We start from the raw sequence: 21363 nt of genomic DNA on the forward strand, positions 1-21363 counted from the left end.
TTGTCATTTATATCGAGATAAAATATGCCTCTTTATCCCTTATGGATAACCTATGCTTTACCATTCTTATGTGTGCTGGGGTCAGAATAGAGTGCTTAAAATGCACTCTATTTTTGAGACCACCAAAAATTAAGAAGCATTAGTGTCATACCACATTCTGTAATCAAATAGTTCTCTTGATAGTCAATAATTCATTCTTTTAGGGGTAAGTTTCAGAAGTTGCTAGAAGTATCTAATAGCTGTTGAAAGAAAGTAGAAAACAAGAGCCATTAGAAGTCTAATGGGACTCAATTTCTAAACACCAGAGATGTTTTTAATCCATGTCCTCTTGTTTCAGATTTGTAGACCAGTTTATTAATAAAGACACAAATGCAGTTTTTATCTTTACCAAGCTGACCTCTTGTTTTGGCTGTCAATGTATCTGCTAGTAATATTTCTACATCACTGCTAGTAAAGTGCTAGCAGCAATTTTTCTATTTCTCCTGTCAACCAAGCTTTAGTCAAGTTTGACCTTCTCTTTGTCAGACAAGCATCACTCATCTCTTAAGATGTGCTAGCTTTAATATTATCTTTCAAGCGTTATACAGTATATCTTCCTAGAATATGCTTCAGCAAGACAACATCCTCTAGGCTTACATACTGTAATATTCTGTTCTGTAGTGATAATGTTAGCTACTGGGTCAGCATTTATTATTTTAGCATGTGCTGCTTTTATTTGACCCTGGTTTTCATCCTTTATTTCCCTTTCTTAGCAATACATACTAATTACAATGTCCAGCTCAGACTACAAACTACTTCTGACTATACGTACTTTACACATGTTATTTCCCTGGAACAGCTGTATTGTTATCTAATTCCAGCAAGTATTATGTCCAAAGGGTTTGCTTCCAGGAATGACGTAATTATCAGTCAGTTTGACGCTCTTGCAACCGTTTTCCAGAATTAAAGATTAAAATGGTACTTTGAGAGAATAATGAACTTCAAATCTTTTTCCAATTTGGTGTTATACAATTATGCACATGTACAACAGTGGAAAATCAAGGTACTATACGTAATAGCATTTTAATCCTAGGGTTTCCTAACAGTTTAGATTTTTACGACCTTATTAGAGTTATGCTCTGGCGGGGGGATGGTGAACTAAATTTTTGCAATCATTAGAGAAAGACAAGTGTATTAGGATAATGCTCTGCTGCTCAGAAAAAATGCAGAAGTGAAATAATGACACAAGACTTGAAGGATGCTTATGACTTGGGGGAGAATCTTCTGAACCTCTTTGATATATAAATATCTCTGCTGACTGATAAGACTATTGTCCAGTTGTATTTCTGATGGTATCATAAGCTACAAAAGCAAAAGTCTGTCTTCGCTTCTGTATCTTCCTTGCTAGTTTATCTTTCATGCTGGAAGAATCTGTCTTTTCAGCATCCTCTAGAGATTTTTTTCCTAGGACTTTTGGGTATAGAAACTAGTTATCTTGTATGATGAATTCCTGTGTTGTGTGGTAAATTATAGGTGACGATATTGGTATTAAAAATAGCAATCAGATATCGGATAAATCAGACCGTGTGATAATTTGAAAAGAGTTGATATCAGTGTAAGGTTCAGCTTTTGTAAGATCTATTAGTTTTCAGACTGAGTTTGAATAGTAATTATGCAGCATTAATAAACACTTGTTGAAAATTTTACTTAGGTTTCTCAAAACCTTTAAACTGATATGTGGACAGAAAATGACTTGGGGACTTGAGGGGGATGAAAGAAGGCCAAATAAGCCTCCCTCACTCCACCCCCAACTCCCCTGCCAATTGGGGACTAACTTACCTCAGTAGATACTTGCAAACCATTTTCAACAGAAGCCAGGATTTTAGTGGGTACATTGAATGTTATACAGCCTTTTAGTATATGGAACTTCTTATTAGTGGAACCTTAAAGACTAATTTTAAAGTGAATACTTTTAATTTCATATTTACCTAAAGGCTTATGTCTGTTTATGGGAGGCTTAGGAGGAGGATTAGAGAGAAATGGTAAAGAATGGTATGGAGCTGGAAAGGACTTTCTAGCTAAGCAGGAGCATTTTAAAATATGGTTTGCTAAATATTCCTTAAGGTTGTCCTCTCTTTAAATTTTTTGTTCTATCATTAGCTCAAGAATTCTGCATAGAAAATGAGCTTATTTGGAGAAGTGTGATATGATAGTTGATCATAATGCTTTCCTTCCTGTAATTAATTATATACTACCTTTTCTTCTTCTTTGTATTAGTTATTATGATTATATAAATTTAAATGAACAGAAACCTTGTACCACTACAGTATCCTTAACTAAGTTAAAACATTTTTTTCCTCTTTTTACCAGTTACCTTTTTAAATATAATTGAGTTTAAAATTATCAGACTGCCTAAAAAGAGTGGGGGGTATTTTACTTTTGCCTTCAATATTTGACATTTGTAAATATAATTTTCAGTAACAAGCAGCTAGATGATCATCCTACTCTTCATCATTCCACTACATGGGTGTATATATGGAGTGCACTGAGCTGAAACAGCAAGAGTTATGGAGCAATATCACTCCACAGATCCTTGTAAAAGACCCTCTGGTTATCTAAAATAGCATAAGGTATAGGGTCATAACATTGAAGACTATACTGGGTTTTTTGTAATGTAGTGAATTTTCACTTAAAAATCTAAGGAGAAACTGAAATAAAGAAGCATCCCATGGGGTTAACTAAATGAACCAGCGTTTACACTGTTCTTAGTACATTCATAACTTTTTTAGATTAGTTGCTTGCCATAGAATGTGTGGATGACAGAAAAGTGTTATCTGAAAATAAGCTCTTTTAAGTAAATCATTGTCATTCAGCACTATAGTCTGAGATGTCTAGCCTTGTATCCCTGATTTGAAAATACATTCAGTAGTCTCTTACATAATCACAGTTCACTTCTCATCTACATCAAGGAAAGTTGCTGTCTATTCTGGTAGCCTAATGACTACTAAAGTGAATTGCTTGGTGACTGTACACTTCCCGATTTGGTGTTCTCATACACACAAAGAACACTTCCACAGTTCAGCTTATTTCTCTCATGGTGAGTTCAGAAGTAGCAATAAACACTGAAGTTCTCAAACTAATTTTGTCTCTGAAGATGCAGCTATTTGTTTCAAAAAAAGAGATGCTCTCAAAATCTCATTTGGGGAAATTCATGTCAGTCATCTGTTTTATGCAATTTCTAGTGAGAAAAGAGGCCATTAGACCACTGCATTTAGGGGGTTTTTAAGTAGCAACTGCAAAGAAAAACAAGTTAAACCAAAAACGTAAAACCTTTTTTCCCTTACTAATTTTTGATTGTTGCTCTCCTTCCTAAATTTAGGCAAAAGTAGGTTCCAGTAAAGGAAGTGTAGTGAAATTAGATGAAGCTGGCTGAAACCCAAGAGAGGTAAAGAAAATTTCATATGTCCATCTCTCATATTCTGCAAAACAAAATTCCATTTAATGTGGAAGACAAGTCTCAACAATTTTGTATTTTTTAATATAACTTTCCAAACAACTGAACTAAATGTATATGATTCTCTAGGCAGCTGGTAGCAAAGTACCTGAAAACTATGTAAAAATTGCATTCCACATAAGTAATACTGGGATTTATTACGTATTTTTAAATGGCAGTATTACAAAATTTGTTATGATTAGATATTCTAGAAAGAAGGTGTAGGTTGCACAAACAGATTATGGTGAGGCTTCTGACAAGTGGTGTACTGCCTAAAACTTCCCTCAGTCCCCAAATTTCTCTTCACCTTTTGGACTGTACCTTTTTTACAAGTTTGAGAATTAATTCACTCACGGTCTCTCCTACTTAGAGTCCTGTTGGTATATCTTCTCTTGACTTTCCTTACATTCATCTCTCCAGATGCTGCTCCAGCACTTTGGTTTTAACTACTCCTCTTATCGCCTTTAGCCCTCGTAAAAGCATATCCCATTTTGTTTCCATGGGCAGCCCAGCTTACAGTCATCTAGTTACTCCTGGCTCTGCTCGTACCCTGCTTATGAAAATGCTGTAATAATTTTGTAGTGGGAAAGTAGGATCATATGGTCACCCAAATCTTCTTTATATGCTGTGGAGTAAGAGTGGCCAATCATATCTGATGTTGTCAGACAAATGCATTTCTATTTCTATGGTTTCTATTCTGTCTCTTCTCGTGCACGTGCTTTGCTTTGATTACATAAGTAACCTCTAAAATTAGTGGCACAAAAGAGCCTTTTAGTTCCCTGAATTGTTGCTACTATACTGTATGCACCTTTACATTTGCTAATATATTCTTCATATATGTTTGAATATGATATTTTCTTGTAGATAAACTGGTTTAAAAATGAAACATGGCACGTGTTTAAGGTGTAAATGATGATTTTGTAATGTATGTAATGTGGGATATCTCCAAACATCTTAAAAATACCTGAACTATTTAAAGAGCCTGTAGAATGTGTACTCTGTTTGGGGAGGAAAAATGGAAAGATCAGTAAGGTGACAATTAAAACAATGCAGTTTCATGTATGCACTGTGCTATAAATTGTTAAAAAAAAGAGACACGCTTATAGTATATGTGTATATAAGTATAGTATATAAAAAAAATGTAAATGTACTTGTATTTTTAAATTGACAAGACAATAAAATAAGGGTAGCTTTTCCTGTCAGCAAATATTTTTCTGTCTGATAGTAAATATGAACATGTCACAGTTTTGCATTAAGCAATTTACAGTGTTTTATATATATATCTCTCATATCTTACACTTTCACAATGGTAGTTCTCCTATGGCATTTGGGGGGTAATTTCTATCATGATATAGCTGTGATAGAATAGAATTACAGTTACAGTTCAAGAGTTTGGGGGTTTTTTAAGTATTCTAGTACAAACACTTTCATTTTCCTTGAAAATAGAACATTATTATTTTGAACACTGCAACTATATTAAATATATATTCATTAATATTTTGGGGTTTTAATATATTTTTTAATAAAAAAACTGAAAATCATGTGGAGGTGGGATAGAGTATATAAATTATATGGTATCCACACAGTTCTGCGTAAGTAGTAGGGATTCTTATCTACTGAAAACATCTTTTTGTTTGTTTAAAATGTAGTGACAGTAGTCTTGCCGCAGTGATACAGCTAAGCACGGGTGTTACTTAGATTCTGCTCTGCATTAGCAGGTTAAAACCATGACAGTTTTTTGTATCATATTTTCTCAGAGACCGTTTTGTCTAACCTGTATTCCCCTTCTTCCCAATTCTCTTTCAGATAGCGGTTCTGTGGATGAAAAGGTTTAAAATCATGTATTTGCTATAGGGATCATGTATTTTGTTGTTGTTTGTGACTTATTTGACCTGTTTGGTTCCTTCATTTTATTTGTGAGATCTGCATGTTTTTCCCAGCTTTCCACTCTTTTGTTCTCCTTTGAGTGTATTGCAAATGTGTTGCATTTATAAACAGGATAACCCTCACTGTTGTGCTTATCATAATTGCCAACACAGGGGTCTGCTACTGTCAAACATGATATTTGGGATTTTTGCCTCTAGTTATCATCTACGCTGCATACACTGTAGGACTTAAAGGACAACAACATTTGGGAAGCAATGTCTTATCTTCCCATGGGTTCTTCCAGTGTCTTTCCCTAATGCTGAATGCTACCAAAATGTATTCCAAAGCAATAGCTACTCTAGCTTTGGCCTGGAGCTGACCCTGCTAAACATTTCATATTAGGTGTTATATGTTTGATGCAGTTAAATTCTGGCAAAGACTTACTAAGAGCAACTGAGTAACTGTACTTTTCCTGATCTTTATTAAAGGCTCGGATAGTAAGTGGAAGTTCCTTGGATACTTCCAGGCTTTATGCAGTCCAGGCATTTAGTGGGTAAGTACCAATATGACTGTGAATTTTATTATCTATGTCTGCAAATTAGTCTCACAGTGTTACAGTATTTTTTCTAAGTTTTGTTTTTACAAGAAATTGAATTATTTTAAAGGGAAGATAGTTGGTTTCATTGTGTATGTCTTATCCTTTTAATTTTTTTAAGTGCTTAATTTTTAAGAAATCAATACAGCAATTCAGTTGCACAAGTCAACTGGATGACAAAATTACCTCTCTGCATACAAAATAAATGCCCTTTGAAGCTGTAGTTTGATTTTGCCTTCATTTTAGTAAATGTTTAGTAATATAATAATATCAGTCTAGTATTTGAAATCTAAAAGGTCAAGGAAAAAAGATCTTCCAGTTGCTGAAAGTGAATGTGACAGAAACCTGTACATGTTGTTTGGTTGTCTCCGGATGGACTTATCTTACATCCAGTTCTAGGTATTCCATTATTTCAGGAAAAACTTTCCTTCCTATTTTGAACGCCTTTTTATTATTCAGTTTGGAAAGGAAAAAACATAAAAAACATTGGTAAAATTTATCAGTTATATCAGTTAACTATTTAAAAGGGATATTATCCTCTTGTTTGTGCACTGTGTGAGTGCTGTTTGCTATAGTTATGCTTTGTTACAAAGACAGGGTGATGAGATCAAATTATCTAATTTATCTTCTGCTTTCTCATTTGTACATCTTAAAGGCCATATAACAGTCTAGACACTGTGAAGTTTTCCCATTTAAGTTCCAATGTTTTAGGGTTTTTTCCCCTTAAAGTTACTATTGGTCTTTTACTAATTTGCTTAATATAAATCACATGCTGCTGTGGAAGGTATAGTTAGGGTAACATTTGTACTTATTGCTAAACCTTGACCAAATTTAAGAGTACTCTCCAGCTTTTCAGTGGCTTAGGTAGTTTCTGTATAGTCTGTCATACCTCGAAGTGTTGTATTTCTTCGTTTTCCAGATCATGGAAACTTCAGGGGTTTTGCTGTAAAAGTGTGACATTGTGCAGAATTAGTTGTTGAATGCAACATGAAACATTTTAAATACTGTAAGAGATAATTGATGTGGAATTTTTATTGGCGTGCTCTTTGGCATTAGAATAAAATTACAGTATACTTCTCTTGGCTTGCAAACCTCACGTTGCTTTCACTTTGACCAGTTGCAGTTTTCTCATAAGTTCAAAAAGGTCCAAAGTATCTCAGTACTAAAATGATAAAAACTTTATCATTGTATATTGATCAGCACTATTTCTTACTATGCAAAAATAACTAGTCCTTTTTTGAATGGGGTTTTATAAGGACTGTATCTACATTTTAAAAATAGAAGTGCTGTGAATTTTCTTTCCTGACTTCCAAAAGCAAAATGATAGTATGTGTTTGAATTACACTGTTTGTCAACATGAAAGTAGCACATCTGAAGCAACTTTGTTTCTCTTGATTAGATTACTGATCAGAATACTTTTTCAGCAATTTATTAGCCACAAAAACATTTACTAAAACTCTCTATGCTCATATTCACATTATTCTTTTAATGGAAACATGGAAGGTTTGCATCAGATCCATTGCAACTGCGCTAGAAAATTATGACAATAACCATTTGACTTGATGTATGACAATTTATATTTGGTTGAAAAAGATAATGCATATCAGAACCAGAAGGCATCATTGAGGCAGTTTCTGATATTTGAATCAAATTGTCTTTATCATATTGACAAAGAAGGTATATCCTTCTTTTCTCTTTTGTGGTATGCAATGCCAATTCATTTTTCATCATAGATTTTGATGGCCTCAGATTTGAGTAATTTGGATTTGATGCATCGCTAATAGTAATGTACCTCACCCCTGAGAGGCAGGAATCTGACATCTTAAAAACTACACAGTAAGCTGTGGTTTACTGAAACTAAGGATGATCATAGTCATAAGCATTAGTGTGTAAGCCTGGCACAAAACTTTGTGGTTTGTGTATTTAAAAAAAAAAGCAAGCTGTACGTACCATTCAACAACTACTTTTGAGAATTTTAGTGTATAGGTCATTGTATAGTTTTCAGAACTAGTAAGAGAACAGCATTTAACTTCAAAATGAGTTCAAATTCTTGAAATGCAGTGTAGGAACTGACATTCTTAGATATTTTTATCAGTGCTCGTTCAGTGCAGAATTGTATATTACATTCAATGCTGTATTCCTAGAATGAGAAGAAATGGGGTTTTTTCTGTAGAAAAACCAGAAATTTGGACTGAAAATAAAGCTAGTCCAAAACTGTCTTGGATTTATCACCAAATTTTGATCACTGGATGTGGTCGGGCTTTCATTGCTTATCCTAGAGAATTATTTCTTAACGTAACCAAGATCTTAAGGAAAATTTTCAATTTCATATGATTTTTCCTTTTTCCCTTACTTCCTGTTCTTTAAGTAACCTACTTCTTGTTGCTCTGTTACCTTTTGCTGTTTGCCCCACATATGAGTTAGTTTAATAAGAGCAAGCCATATTGCTTGCAATCTGCAAAACCAGAAAAGAAACAGTTTAACATCTAGTTATTATGTAGTTTAGGAATAGCATTTTGTAAGCAGACTCTGAGTGTAGGTACTGACAATCCAGTATTGGTATCTATGTATGCAGGAAGCTGTATATGACCATACAGTTTTGTTGTATGCAGTACTTTCCATAGCAAATTACTTAATTACAGTTTCCTAATAGGGTTAGGACTCAGAAAAGTACTGTACAGGAGTGTATAGAATTCTCATTTTTCATGGTTGCACACAAAAACCAATCTCATAGATGTAAGGAGACCTTTTGCCACTGACAAGGACTACGCAGACAGAAGTTGCTCTTTTCATGCCCTCTCTTCCATTTACAAGTGAATAAATTCAAATATTGAATCCTCTCAGACTAAGCTGTGCCAATCCCTCATGCAGGCATCCTGTAACCACTGCATAGGACTACTTCATATGACTGACAGTAGCGCAATACTAGCTCATGTTTTTAGATTAAACCTGACTTCTTTTGCTGAGAAAGTTTAGACCAGGCCTCTACTCCCGTTGCTGTCTGCAATATCTTTGTGCAAGCCTCTGTTTCGCTAGGCCTCCCTGAAAACAGTGATTCTGTTTTCATTTAACTTTTCCTTCAGCTGAAGAACCCTGACATCTAAAAGACTGTTGTGCCTCTGGCTTAATCACACTTTCTACTCTACTTTTGCTGCATGCAAAAACTAATCCTAAATTCTAGGATCCCTCAGTCTCTTCACTGCCAGCATCACTGGCTGCAGCCTTAGCTATGACTCCTTTCCCTCTTACTCTTTCCAAAGGCATTGCCATTTGAAGGGGGAGGTTCTTTCCCTCATAACCCTTGATACCTTGCTTTATCTATATAGAAATATGTCATTTGCCTCTTTTCTGCCGTATTCTTCCATCTCTCTCATAGCACAATGCTGTCAACACACCTTACATGCACCAGCACATGCCAAGTCTATGGCACAGATTGCAACTCTTCATTCTCTGCAATGATCTCCACTTGGCTGCATGAAATGAGAGAAAAGCCAGGACTAGAAAGAAAAGGCAAAGACCAAACACAGTTTTCCTGGGGCTTCTCATGTTAATTCTTTGTTAAAAGGCAAAAGCTCCACCTTTCCTGTTCTTTCCATGCCATTATAATTTTATTTTTCTTCTGAGTTTTATTTTTTCTTCTTTTATTTTTTCTTCTGAGTTTTATTTTTTTCTTCTTCATTTTATTTTTTCTTCTTCATTTTATTGAAGATGAGACACTTTAGAATCCATCCTTCCAGCATTTTTGAAAAGAACGTGGAGACCAGCTGGGATTTTCATCATGTGCTTGAATCTAGGGTAGTACTGGTTTACTTTTTCCAAAGACTTGTTCTGTATTACATCACCACTTGCCTGACAGCAGTGATGTCAGAGACTGATAGGTTTACCACATGGCCTAATCCATTCTGAAATTTGCTAATGGTACACAGATGGTGCTGCATGCAGACAATTACTCCTTTCCTTCAGTGGCATGTTCTCAATGGTAAAACAAATTTATTTTTCTTGGATTCTCTGACAGATTCAAACAGATGACTGTTATGCAGAATATCTTCAGAAGCACAGAAAAAATAGTCAACATTACAGGTTTTTTTCTTGCCTTGAATGATAACTTATGTGCCTTCAACTTCATCATCTTCTATGTCAGGATGTTGTTGGGTGGCTGTTATTGGAGGTAGGGAGGGGAGTAGAAAATTTAATATATAACCTACATAGCATGAACAGTTTGTCCATGGCTGTAGCGTTTAATGTTCCAAAGACTATCCACAAAGACTAATATTTCACTGTTAATACAGCATTGCCCAGTTCATTGGTTCTGGTAGTGTCACTATTCCCCTGCTTTTCAACAAAATTTGATCTCACAATCCAGATCAGTGTATTAATCTTTACTTCCAGCTGATAGCCAACAATCTTTGCCTACTTATGGTCCTCTTAAATGTTATTAGAAAGATTGAATTTCTTCTTGTACAGAGAATTTTTGCGTAGGAGAATTTCTAGTTCATATCCCCAGAGTTGGGGCTGTTTCAGTAAAGGTGCAAGAAAAAATACAAAATATGCAGTTCTCCAAGAATAAGATTGAGATGTGTGTTTTCAGCACATATATATATTAGTGGAACTGTATTTTCCCACTGGGTCTCCCAGTGAATTCTCTCACTCCCCACTTAAAACTGCAATGTGTCTTCCCAGGCAGGTGTACATTTATTGTTTCTCTATCTGTGAGATATGAGAGTTTGGTGGGTCAGCCTTTCCGGGTCTCTGCTGGACCTTATTGTGCACCAATCCCCTTTTATGCTGTTACCTTTTAGTTTTGTCTGTGTACTTGAAATTATTTTTTGTTTTAATAAGTTCTGTACTTTTTTCCCTCTATATAGTGCTTCAATTAAATATTTATATTGGGAAAAAAAACCTAATTAACAGCATTTTTAAAAGTTAAATAATATAAAATGCTATATCTGCTCTACTACCAGGATTAATGTGGAAATAACTTGCATACAGACCCCCCTCAATTGCTTCCTCTCCCCATATATGTAGGAATCCAGTGACTATTACCTTTATCCTTCTATATATATATGCCTCTATCCACAGACTACCAGTCTTCAGCCTAAATGACAGTGATCAGAATTAGTGATGTAGCCCTTCTTTAGCATATTACCTTGCTTATGCACTTTCCTTCTGTCTTCCCACCAAACCCAAAACATAGATACACAGGCTCATATCTGCTCCAAGCCTCTTCATTCCAACCTTTCATACTATTAGCTTCTCCCAAGTTTAAAAATATGACCTTTGTTGTTGTTGTCGTTCTCTTCCTTTGAACCCCACACCTCAGCAATCCTGACATCTCAAACCACTGCAAAGCCACTGCTACCTGCTCCAACCAAACCTTTGCCAAAACTGCTTTTCTCCCTGTTTCCCTTTAATCTTTAAAAAGAAAGGAAGAATCACTGTTTATCCCAAATTATGCAAAGAGGCAGCTGCTGGACCCAGATGAAATCAAAGTTTGATAAAAGGTTCACAAGTCCCTCAAAAGGTGAGAATTTATATAGCCTTAGTGAAGTGTAACTGGAGAACAATTATGAAAAATGAAAGCAGTGCTGCAATTGTGGAAAGAAATATTCTTTCCCTCAAAAAAATTTAAACATGGATTTGAGGTTTTAGGAGGGAGTTGGATGTTTCAGGTTTTTTGTTGGTAGTTTTGCTGGGTTTTTTTTTTTCCTTTTTCTTTTTCTTTCTTGTTGAGAACTGTTTTGCCTGTAATTAAGCTTAATCACATCAGAAATACAAGGAGAGCAATTAACAATGCTCCAGGGTCCACATAAGGTACTGAAGAAGTAGGAGGCGAGTGTAGTTTTTCTCCTAGAAAGATAGTTCAAGAACATGTTCATTCATGTCAAAATACAGAACACTGACTACTAAACAATACAAGCCTCAGTGTCCTGCAGGTAAAGCAACTGCTCTGCTTCAGATAATTCCTTGGATTCTAGTTGGCTATTGCCATAAGGAACACGTTAATCTCTCATGCAGAAAATGGGATGTATTATAATTTCACTAGATTCTTACAGAGAAGGTGCTTTATGATGAAAGCAACTGGAAACATCTTGCTTTGTGGTTTCTTCCTCTATCATTTATAAGCTGCTCTGTTAAAATATCTACTGGTAACCAAAAGGCAATTGGAAGTGGGTTTTGAAGCATACTAACCTAGAATTGCTGTTAAACTTGTGGATTCTGAGTGAAAACGATATAAAGGGATTTTTAGAACATAGCTAACTAGAAATGCTCTGGACACCAGACCCTAGCTAGCAGTTTTTCCACAGTTGTCTTACTTGTCTACAGAGTATGTACTCTATCAGTATTACTGAAGTGAGAGAGTGCATTCAGATACTAATTTATTCCTAGCTTTTTGCAATTGAAACATTAGCCATTAACTAGTCTTAGCCTGGCTTCAAACTTCACTGAGTCAACATATCTCTGATCCTTGGAACTTCTCTTGTTTCAGCAAAGATTTTAATAAATGTGTTATTTGTGTTTCAAGATAGCTAAAGACTAGGAGTAACAACTTTGGGGTTTGTTTCTTTCTTTTTGGTAACGCTTCAACAGATAATCACCAATATACCTCTATATGGTATTCATGTTTAGTTTTCCTCCCATTTTTTCAGTCCAGGTAAGAGTTCTTGTCTAGTTCAGCTGGAATTTAATTTTTTCAAACAGCAAAATGAATTGCTTTAGTACAGTTTTCTGCTAGATTGCATGGCTGCTTTTCCATTCCCTGCTCAAGTGTTTTGTACTTCATCTGACAGCGTATGAGTAGGGAAATCACATCTCACTTTCCAGCAGTTTGTATACTGACATTACTAGACATTTTTCATTAAAATGACTCATGATAATAATAAAGAAAAGTATGCTTACCTTTGACAATAAAGAAAAAACATTCTGGAATGATTCAGTGAAGGACTTAGCCCTGATTAACTGTGTGTTTGAGGTAAAAGTTACCTGCTTTTCTTCAGTATGCAATAGAGCTGCCTTAAATACATAAAGGAGGTGAAACTTAGACTTTGTTTACATTGGCATTTTGTCCCAGTTACAGGCAACTAAAGACCAACAAGATACTTTAGTGGAATTAGTATAAATTCCCAGTATAATCAAGTTTAAAATACACTGTAACAGGTAACAGCTATGAAGTAAACAATCTTCTTTTCCATGGTGGGAACTGATCCAGTAAAGGCATAAGAAGTCCTTAGACTCTCCATTTTTTTTCTATGACCTTTACTATGCACTGATTGAATGCTGGGCAAAGAGGCAGGCACTACTATTGTCTTATATGAGTTCACCTGGTCATTGATTCGTTGCACAAAAGGAAGGAGATAGTTTCCTTTATATACTGCAGTTTCAAAATGGCAGTTTTTCCCTGAAGTCTGGTTAGATTCTTTAATCTCTTAAAAGTATTCAGGTGAATATGTGTAAGAAGTCTCTGACATTGCCGTAGTTCAGCAATTAAAAAAGTTGCAGACAAATTGCAGAACCAGCTGGTAGAATACATAAACTTCTCAATAGTAGCTACAGTACTGCCCTAGTATTGTCAGAAGAGATGGTGAAACTCATTTAAAACTGAAATATTTCATGTCATTAATATTTTGCAGATGATAATTGGAATGAGTTTTAGTAATACTTTTTTTTTTAAATAGCAAAATGATCACCTCTTGACCATCTATAACTTTTAAGCAAATATTTGTGATATTGGACAGATGCACAGAGAAAAAAACAGATCTAGATTTTCTGCTAAGCTGAACTTGAGCTGGAAATCATAATGAAAATATTACAGAGGAAAGTAGAGATTGAGTAGAAAACTAAGCTATTAAAGAGACAGAGGTGTGAGTTATGGCAAATTACTGACTGAGCATAAATTACACCACTAATGTCATAATAAAATTTATGTCTTTATATTATGTACTCCTCTGTCTAGATTCTGTCATTCTTGCTGTTCCCTCAAAGGCCATGTCCTTTTCTTTCTTTGGTAACATCATCAGCATTCTTAATTCAGACACAATTTTTTCCCCCAGGAAAAGACTATTAGTCATTCTTGAATTTGTTTTTTCTTTCCTTGCTATATGCTGCTCCTCAGTGATCAGTAGAAAGAGTCCAATAAGAACCTCAATTTTAGTCATATTTGGTGTTATACAGAAGAATAATAGATGGAAGTGATTTTATAGACATTGCTTGTCAGAAGTAGCCCTTTGTGGCATAAGAATGCATTATACATGCAATGAGTTTTATTCACTGCTGATGGAACTGCTCCTGAGTAACAAAGAGCCCTGACAATCCAAGTTTCTGAGTTTATCTCTTGGTCTTTACACATTTTCTTGTCACAACCACAGAAATGTTATTTTATTTCTATCATGCTTTTGCTGAGATTTGTAGATATGTCTGGAAGTTGCAGTTTGGGCCTAGGTTGATCTTTATGTTCTTGAAAAGAAAGTTCTAATATCAAAACCCTACACCAAAAACTGTTTATGTGAAAATATAAAGGAAATGCATAAATAGACTATGAATCCCTTTCCCTTTCTTACAGAATGGTGCAGGTGCATCAGAAGGAGGTATGGGAGAAACAGACTATCTCCTAAATTTAGAGGATAAGGGTTAGGATAGTGCTTGGAAAGTGGTAATGCTCTTAAGGCTTAAAATAAACTCTCCTATACTCTAGGTAAGTGTTTCACTCACTCAACTAAGATATGAAAGGAATTACTATATTTTTCTCTTGTAAGTAGAAGGAACTCTACAAACAGAAACAGAGAGACTCCTTTGAGGATTTTAATTTGGGAGTTTTCTGTGAAAAAAGTTGTGTCAATATGGACTTGATGCATTAGAAGAACTAGATGAAAATTCTGAAGATTATGCTTTTTAAAAAAACGTCCAAATTACAGCATGAACTAGACGCTTACCTCTTCTTGTATATCTGTCAAACTTCAGCAATAACTTGAAGTTAGTAGAACTGCTTGCTCCTTGCTTAGCTTTTCAAGAATCTGTTTGAAATTTTCCAGTCAAGAATGATGTGTCTAGATTTGCTGACTCAAGACTTTTCACCTGCTTACTAGCCACTACCAAGTCCAATTAAAGTTGTCCTCTGAATTTCAAGTTTTTGTTCTTGTTTCTCTTGTTTCAGATCTTCTGTCTCTTTTGCTGATTTCTCTACTTATTCTATTTTATCCTTCCTCTTACCTCTCAGATGAAGTGTGTTCTAGTTGTCATCCACACCCATAAGGAACTCAGCTTCCCAGATTCCAAGTCTTTTCTGCACTTTTCATATTGGCTTAACTCTCCTTGTTTTATGTTTAACTGTCTTATGAAAGAATTTCTGATCCAGTGTGTGGTGCAGAAATAAATTGTCTTGACTGCCATTTGAGAAGTTTTAATTTGGATGCTACCCAGACTCAAACATACATAGGCTGGGAACAGTCAGTTATATATTTCTAAATCCCTGTGATGTCACATCTGCAGAAATTATTCGTTAATCATAGGTAGATAGGTGGTAAAGCTGTTTGACCATGATTCCATGATGATACAAGCATACTGAAAGCTCACAGCTTCACAAATACCTGAATTTAAAAGATAAATTAAGGTTTGGGAGCGGGAGGGGATTGTAAGATAGTCTCACCACCTTCATCAGGGCGTCACTGGTGTTTCAGTATTGTTTTTAATCAGTTTATCTCTTTGTGCTCCAGGAGGTCTATTCTTACTTTGATTAGATGCTATGATCTTATGATAATGATAACCACAGAGATGCTTATTGTCAAAAGGTAAACTAACCATAGCATGTTATTACCTCATCTGGTTCTAGGAAGGTTTCCACCCTGTTTTTGCAAATGAATTTGTCTTGTCGAACTTCCTATCTCCACCTTATAAAGTCTCACAATCTTTATGCAAATTGGTTTTTTTCTTTCCCTTGTTGGTCTCTTTTCATTATGGCCATGTTGATACTGAGGAAACCATTTACATAGACTTGAAGGATAGTAAAGGGAATTCAGAATGAGTCCTTGGTTTTACAGTATTGCCACAGTTCTGCTAAGGGAGTGTTAATTTTGAGAAAAATCTGAACATCCTTCTCTTCCCTGTAAATGTTGAGACCAGATTTTCTTCTAGACAGTTTTTGCAGAACTGTGAATACTCTGTCTTCATCAGTGTTACTACTGATTTGTGCTGGTGTAAGGGTCAAGAATATCAGCAAACATAGTTTTAATGCTGTTTTGCTGATGCTTGGTATTTGATAACTTTTTCTAGTTTGGGCCTTAGTAAATAATTTTAGTGTTTTGGGGGGGAGTGTGTGTTTTTTGTTTGTTTTTTCCAAAATACTGAAAAAAATAAAGTATAGGAAAAAAGTTTACAAGTTGAGATGGTGGTGCTTTGAGGCCACATCACCCAAGACTAGCATAAAGTCGGTTTAGTCGACTAGCATCGGCTCCCTGTAATGTGACAAGAAGCATGATGGGAAAAAGAAATGAGGTCAGAATTTCTTTCCAAGCAACCTTGTTTTTCCAAAAGCTGAGATGGCTCCAGAGACCTGTTAGCACAATTTAGAATATTTGTTGGTCTGCTTTGGCTTGTACCTGGGGATGAAATATTCAACACATTTGTGATCAGAAGGCAGGGGGAGGCTCAAAGCTGTAGTCACAAAGTCTGTTTTGCTGCCTCAGCCAGAATCTGAGCATCTGTCAATATATCCTAATGTGTGATTCACTAATATCTTTACAATAAAAATATGATTAACAAACATAATTTCAAAATTTTCATGGCATTGATATGCATGCTCATTTGAGCACACAGTCCGTCAAAATTTGAGTGGATAGATTCCTTTAGTATAGCTTAGTCTACTCCAAAATTTTCTGACAGCTTCTTGAATTGGCCAGGATAACAGGTTTTCTTCTATGGAGGGATTTGGCGCTTTTTTTTTTTTTGCCTTTTTTTTTTTTTCTCCAAGTTGTTCTTTGCTGTTGTTTCCAAGTTGTATGCGAGATCTAATATGGGGTTTAAGTGTGTGCTTAATGAAAAAACTTAAACCAGGCAAGAGAAAATAATGATGGTCACCATGGCATTATTTTTAAATGTGACAAGTTCGGTTTTCCACGTTCACTTGGACTCATATGAGAAGATGTGATTATGTATTTAATTAGATATTTTACTCTTTGTATCAAATTTATGACAACAATGATATCCTGTACAATGTTGGGCTCCATCTCAACTCCCAGATGTACGAGTTCTTTTGATGGAAAGCTACTGTTATAACTTCTAAATCCATGGTAAAAAGTTATACGAAGTATTAAGCAACCTCTCAGCTCCTCTTTGCTTTGGGTGAATGCCAGGAGAAAGAGTCAGCCACAACAAGAACGCTCTCGTTAATTTTCATAAGAATTAGAACACTTACCTTCTTTAGCTGGTAACTGCTAATTTTTATTTTAACTGTAAATATAGATATTATAAGCAGTTCTTAAGGATGCAAACTTGTAAGCCCCAGGTTTTTATTTTCTTCTTTGCCTTTTCACCTCCTACAGTGCTGGCCGTGGGCTGTATGGAATTGATAGCATGCCAGACCTGCGTAGAAAGAAATCTCTTCCCATTGTTCGAGATGTGGTAAGTAACTTCTGATGTTGTGAAACTGTTGATTCCTTTGTCAGTTGTCTATATATTTCTTGTAATTACTATTATACTTGTGAATTATAGTTTGTCAACAATTGTTTTATGGAAAAAAGAATGGTTTGAGGCCAGTAAAAGTCAATGGTGCAATTGTTATAATGTACTAGATAAGCCTGAATATCTCATTGAATATTTAGATATTACTTGTGGAATCAAACAATCTGCATTTCATGCAATAATGAACTACTCATTTTCGTGTTGAATTAGCTTACAAAGACAGCTCTTATTGAGTGCTTGGGATAACGATTGACTTGATTTATTATAATACTGACAGAGGAAGAAAGTTCCTTTTAAAAAGCAACCCTGTTTCAGTACGAATGTTTTAAAGATTAAGGTATGATTTTGGTACAAGATGAGGTATGTTATTTTAGCAGTCAGTGTAGACAATAGTAATCTAGGCAAATAGGTATCAGAAAGGTGAAAAGAATGGCAGTTCCTTTGAGATTTATTCTGACTTTCAGTCTAAACAAGATTAAGTAGAATCTCTCTGCTCTGAAGAATTTCAAGTGCCATTCACACTTCTCTTTTCCTGAAGTATGGAATTCATAATTCAATATAATACATATTTAGTCTCTGGTGGTGGTGAGCCTCAAACCAATTTCTCACTGTAAAGAAATGACGGGGAGTCAGCCAAAGTAAATTATTACTATAGTTGTCTTTAAAAGATCAATCTTAGCCAAATTATTGTTCAATATATTCTCAGCTACTTTGTTCAGTTACTTTACAGTGATATACCATATATCTGAATGGCCACAAAGAGAAAGCACAGCAACCATTTTAGAGTAGAATTGCTTCTGAAATCACTGAAAAGTTGCAACTTATGACATAGTAGAGCCTGCATTCACTGAAACAATCTTTTTGACAGTAGCCACTCCACTGTAAATTGTATTACACAGGAGTATACACACAGCCACGATATGACAGTTTTATGCATGTTAAATAGCACTTGCTTTTTTCTTAGTTGTTAGAACTGTTTACAGGCAGGTATAGCTCAGAAGGAGCTAAGACATCAGAATCTTAATATTAACTGTTCACTTTGAAAAACATAATAATTATTAAAGTGAAACAAAGAAGAAAATTCACTTTTTGATTGGTGAAATAAAACTTTCTTTTTATTATTCTAATATGTCAATGATTACTAATTTACTGTTCAGTTATTGAAGGATAACTTCTCTTGAAGGAATTCTACCTTTAAGTGTAAGTTGTAGAGTTTTAAAATTGAAATTTATTCTGGAATTTAATCATTATGGACTTACAGTATAGCTCTTGACTATATGCTCTTTAACTATAAACTTCTTTAAAATAGTAAATTACAGTTCAGTTCTGCAGCTGTAAACCTAAAACAATTTTACCAACTTGAAGAACATATTTCAGACTTAGTGTAGATCATCTTCATCTTTGAAAGATTATTTTTATTTGAAGGTATGTGCGTTTTAAGCAATCTCCTGTGAGCTCTGAGCTTGTAATAGGTTGATTCCAAAATACCTCATTTAAAGCAGTCACTTAATTCTCAAGTCCTTGTTTACTTATATGACTATTTCTGAAAAATAGATATAATATTGCTAGAAATGAGTGCTAGACTCTTTTGACACTGACTGAAATAGATATCATTTGATATCTTTTTTGTTGAAATAAATCTGACAAATTATTAATATTCTTTATAATTTCTTTCCTCTCTTGGCTGGATTTTTCAGGCTATGGTAAGTGCTTTTATACTGATAAATGTTCTAAAATGTTCCTAATAACTCTTAGGGATTTTATGAATGTCATATTTTATGATGATCTTTTAATGGAAAATAGAAAAACTATTTTATGACCAAGAATTTAATCCTAAGTGAAGTTGTGCTTTATGTGAATGTCTCATCCTCTGCATCATATATGCCAAAATAATTAGAAAAAATTTATGTTAAAAAGTTATCTATGTTCCAAATATCCTTTCTAATGATACAAGCAGATTGTTTAGGACCCAATCGTGATGCTTCCCCTGTGGAACTAAATAGGTTTAGATCACGAGATAAAGAGAAGTTGAAAGTGTTCCCTACTTTAAATCCTCTTGTATCAATCAACTAAATACTTTGATCTCCCTTGTAAAAGGTGAATTTCCCAAAACAAATAAAAACTCCTAGGTACTATGTTGTAATATTTTCTGATAACTAAATTAATGACTCATGGAAATATTTTCTTTTTCCACCAACTTTGGCACTTGTAAAGGTCCCTCCTTGTTTTCTTAGTTCCTCTGCCCTTCCAGTTTCTCTGCATGCTTTCAGCATGGTAGCTCAATATAAGGTTTATCAAAATTATGTACATATTCTTAAAATGATATGTTTGACTCCCATTTGTTTCCATAAAATCACCTTTTGAAGAATCCAGTTTTCAACAGCAGCCTTACTAGTTCTCTGCTAAATCTTCGAGATAATTTTTTTTTCACTAATGCTGTGGGACTCTGAGTTCCCTGCTTGTTTTGGATTGAGTCCTTAGGGAGGGTAAGACAGTCAAAATCCATCTACAGGAAGAGTTCTCCTTGCTGCAGTCATGAGTTTCACTATGGGTCGTTATTAGAGAGAGTTCTAGTAGAATATATCTGGTATAGAGGGGAAAGACAATGAAAGGAGAAATGGTTGTTCAAGTGGAGTAACAATACAGAGAGTTGTTTGAATGACAATATAGAGAGCTTGAACAGACCTCTGTTTAATGTGAAGCCAGAAAAGAGTCGAGTGCATTTGCTGATGTAATCACTGTAAATTCTACTTTTAAACAAAAATGTTCTCTCTTTTTGTACTAGTTAGAGCTTTTATTTGAGGTGCGACTACAACCAGGGAGCAGAATAGCAATAATTACAGTGAAGGTTAGAAGTACTTAACTCACAATGGCCAAATAGCTGTGCTGGTCTGCCCAGTCATAGACAAAGGCAGCTAGCTCTATTTTTCTGTCTCGCTATGCTTTAGCCTTTGCTTCTGTTAATGCAGGTCGTCATTTCAAATGTGATGAAAACTCTAGGAAATTCCTGGTTTCATTTGATTTAAAGGTGACTTTATTCTGTACAATCACTGTAATCAAACAAATTTCTTCTTTTAATCATTCAAGAATGTATTATTACTTAGCTTTATCATTTGATTATAAGAACACGAGAATAATTTGTGAATCCTTGCTGCTGTTGTAAAACAGTCTGCTGGGTTCATACTGTTGGAGTGAACACAGCAGATGAAACAGTTGCCCACTTCGGCTATAACAGTAATGCACTGATACTTCTTTTTATGTAAGTGTCTCCACAACAAAAGTATTTATAGAGGCTAGAACTCGATTATGGTAGTTTAAACTCTTTTAAGATTGAAGACATTCATATAAATTGCAGCTGCCTTATTCTCAGCTTTTGTACATTGTCAGAGTTATCATTAGATAAAAGCTAAGTATCTGGACTATTTTACATTAAATCTGCTCCTGCAGTCCGTTTTCTTAATTCCTGCAATCATTAATAGACAAATTGGATTCAATATTTTAATATTCATACATTAAATAGATAAATCATAAAAATAATCAAACAGTATTTGTATATTTGCAGGGTTTTTTTAATTCTACTAACTGGAAATCATAATAATATGATTGCACTGCTTTGTTTCACACCTGTGTGTTCCAGCAATTAAGAATTATTTGTGGGGAAATGAAGACATTATTGATGAACTTGTTTGGTTTTGTTGTTTTCCATGCCATTTCTGACTAATCTTAATATTCAGGATGATCTTAGAAGCTGGACAGGGCA

The 21363-nt window shown here is 34.8% G+C and overlaps 1 protein-coding gene across 3 annotated transcripts in view; it reads left to right on the top strand.

Moving 5' to 3' along the window:
- Positions 1–21363, top strand: part of UNC13C (unc-13 homolog C) — a 164474-nt gene that overhangs the window by 24921 nt on the left and 118190 nt on the right. For all 3 annotated transcript variants that reach the window (XM_074879935.1, XM_074879937.1, XM_074879938.1), the window contains 3 exons: positions 5279–5301; positions 5827–5891; positions 17465–17543. In XM_074879935.1, coding sequence (XP_074736036.1) covers positions 5279–5301; positions 5827–5891; positions 17465–17543 — 167 coding nt within the window. The remainder of the gene's footprint in view (positions 1–5278; positions 5302–5826; positions 5892–17464; positions 17544–21363) is intronic.

This window comes from Strix uralensis, chromosome 11 (assembly GCF_047716275.1).
Source record: "Strix uralensis isolate ZFMK-TIS-50842 chromosome 11, bStrUra1, whole genome shotgun sequence".
Lineage (NCBI taxonomy): Eukaryota > Metazoa > Chordata > Aves > Strigiformes > Strigidae > Strix > Strix uralensis.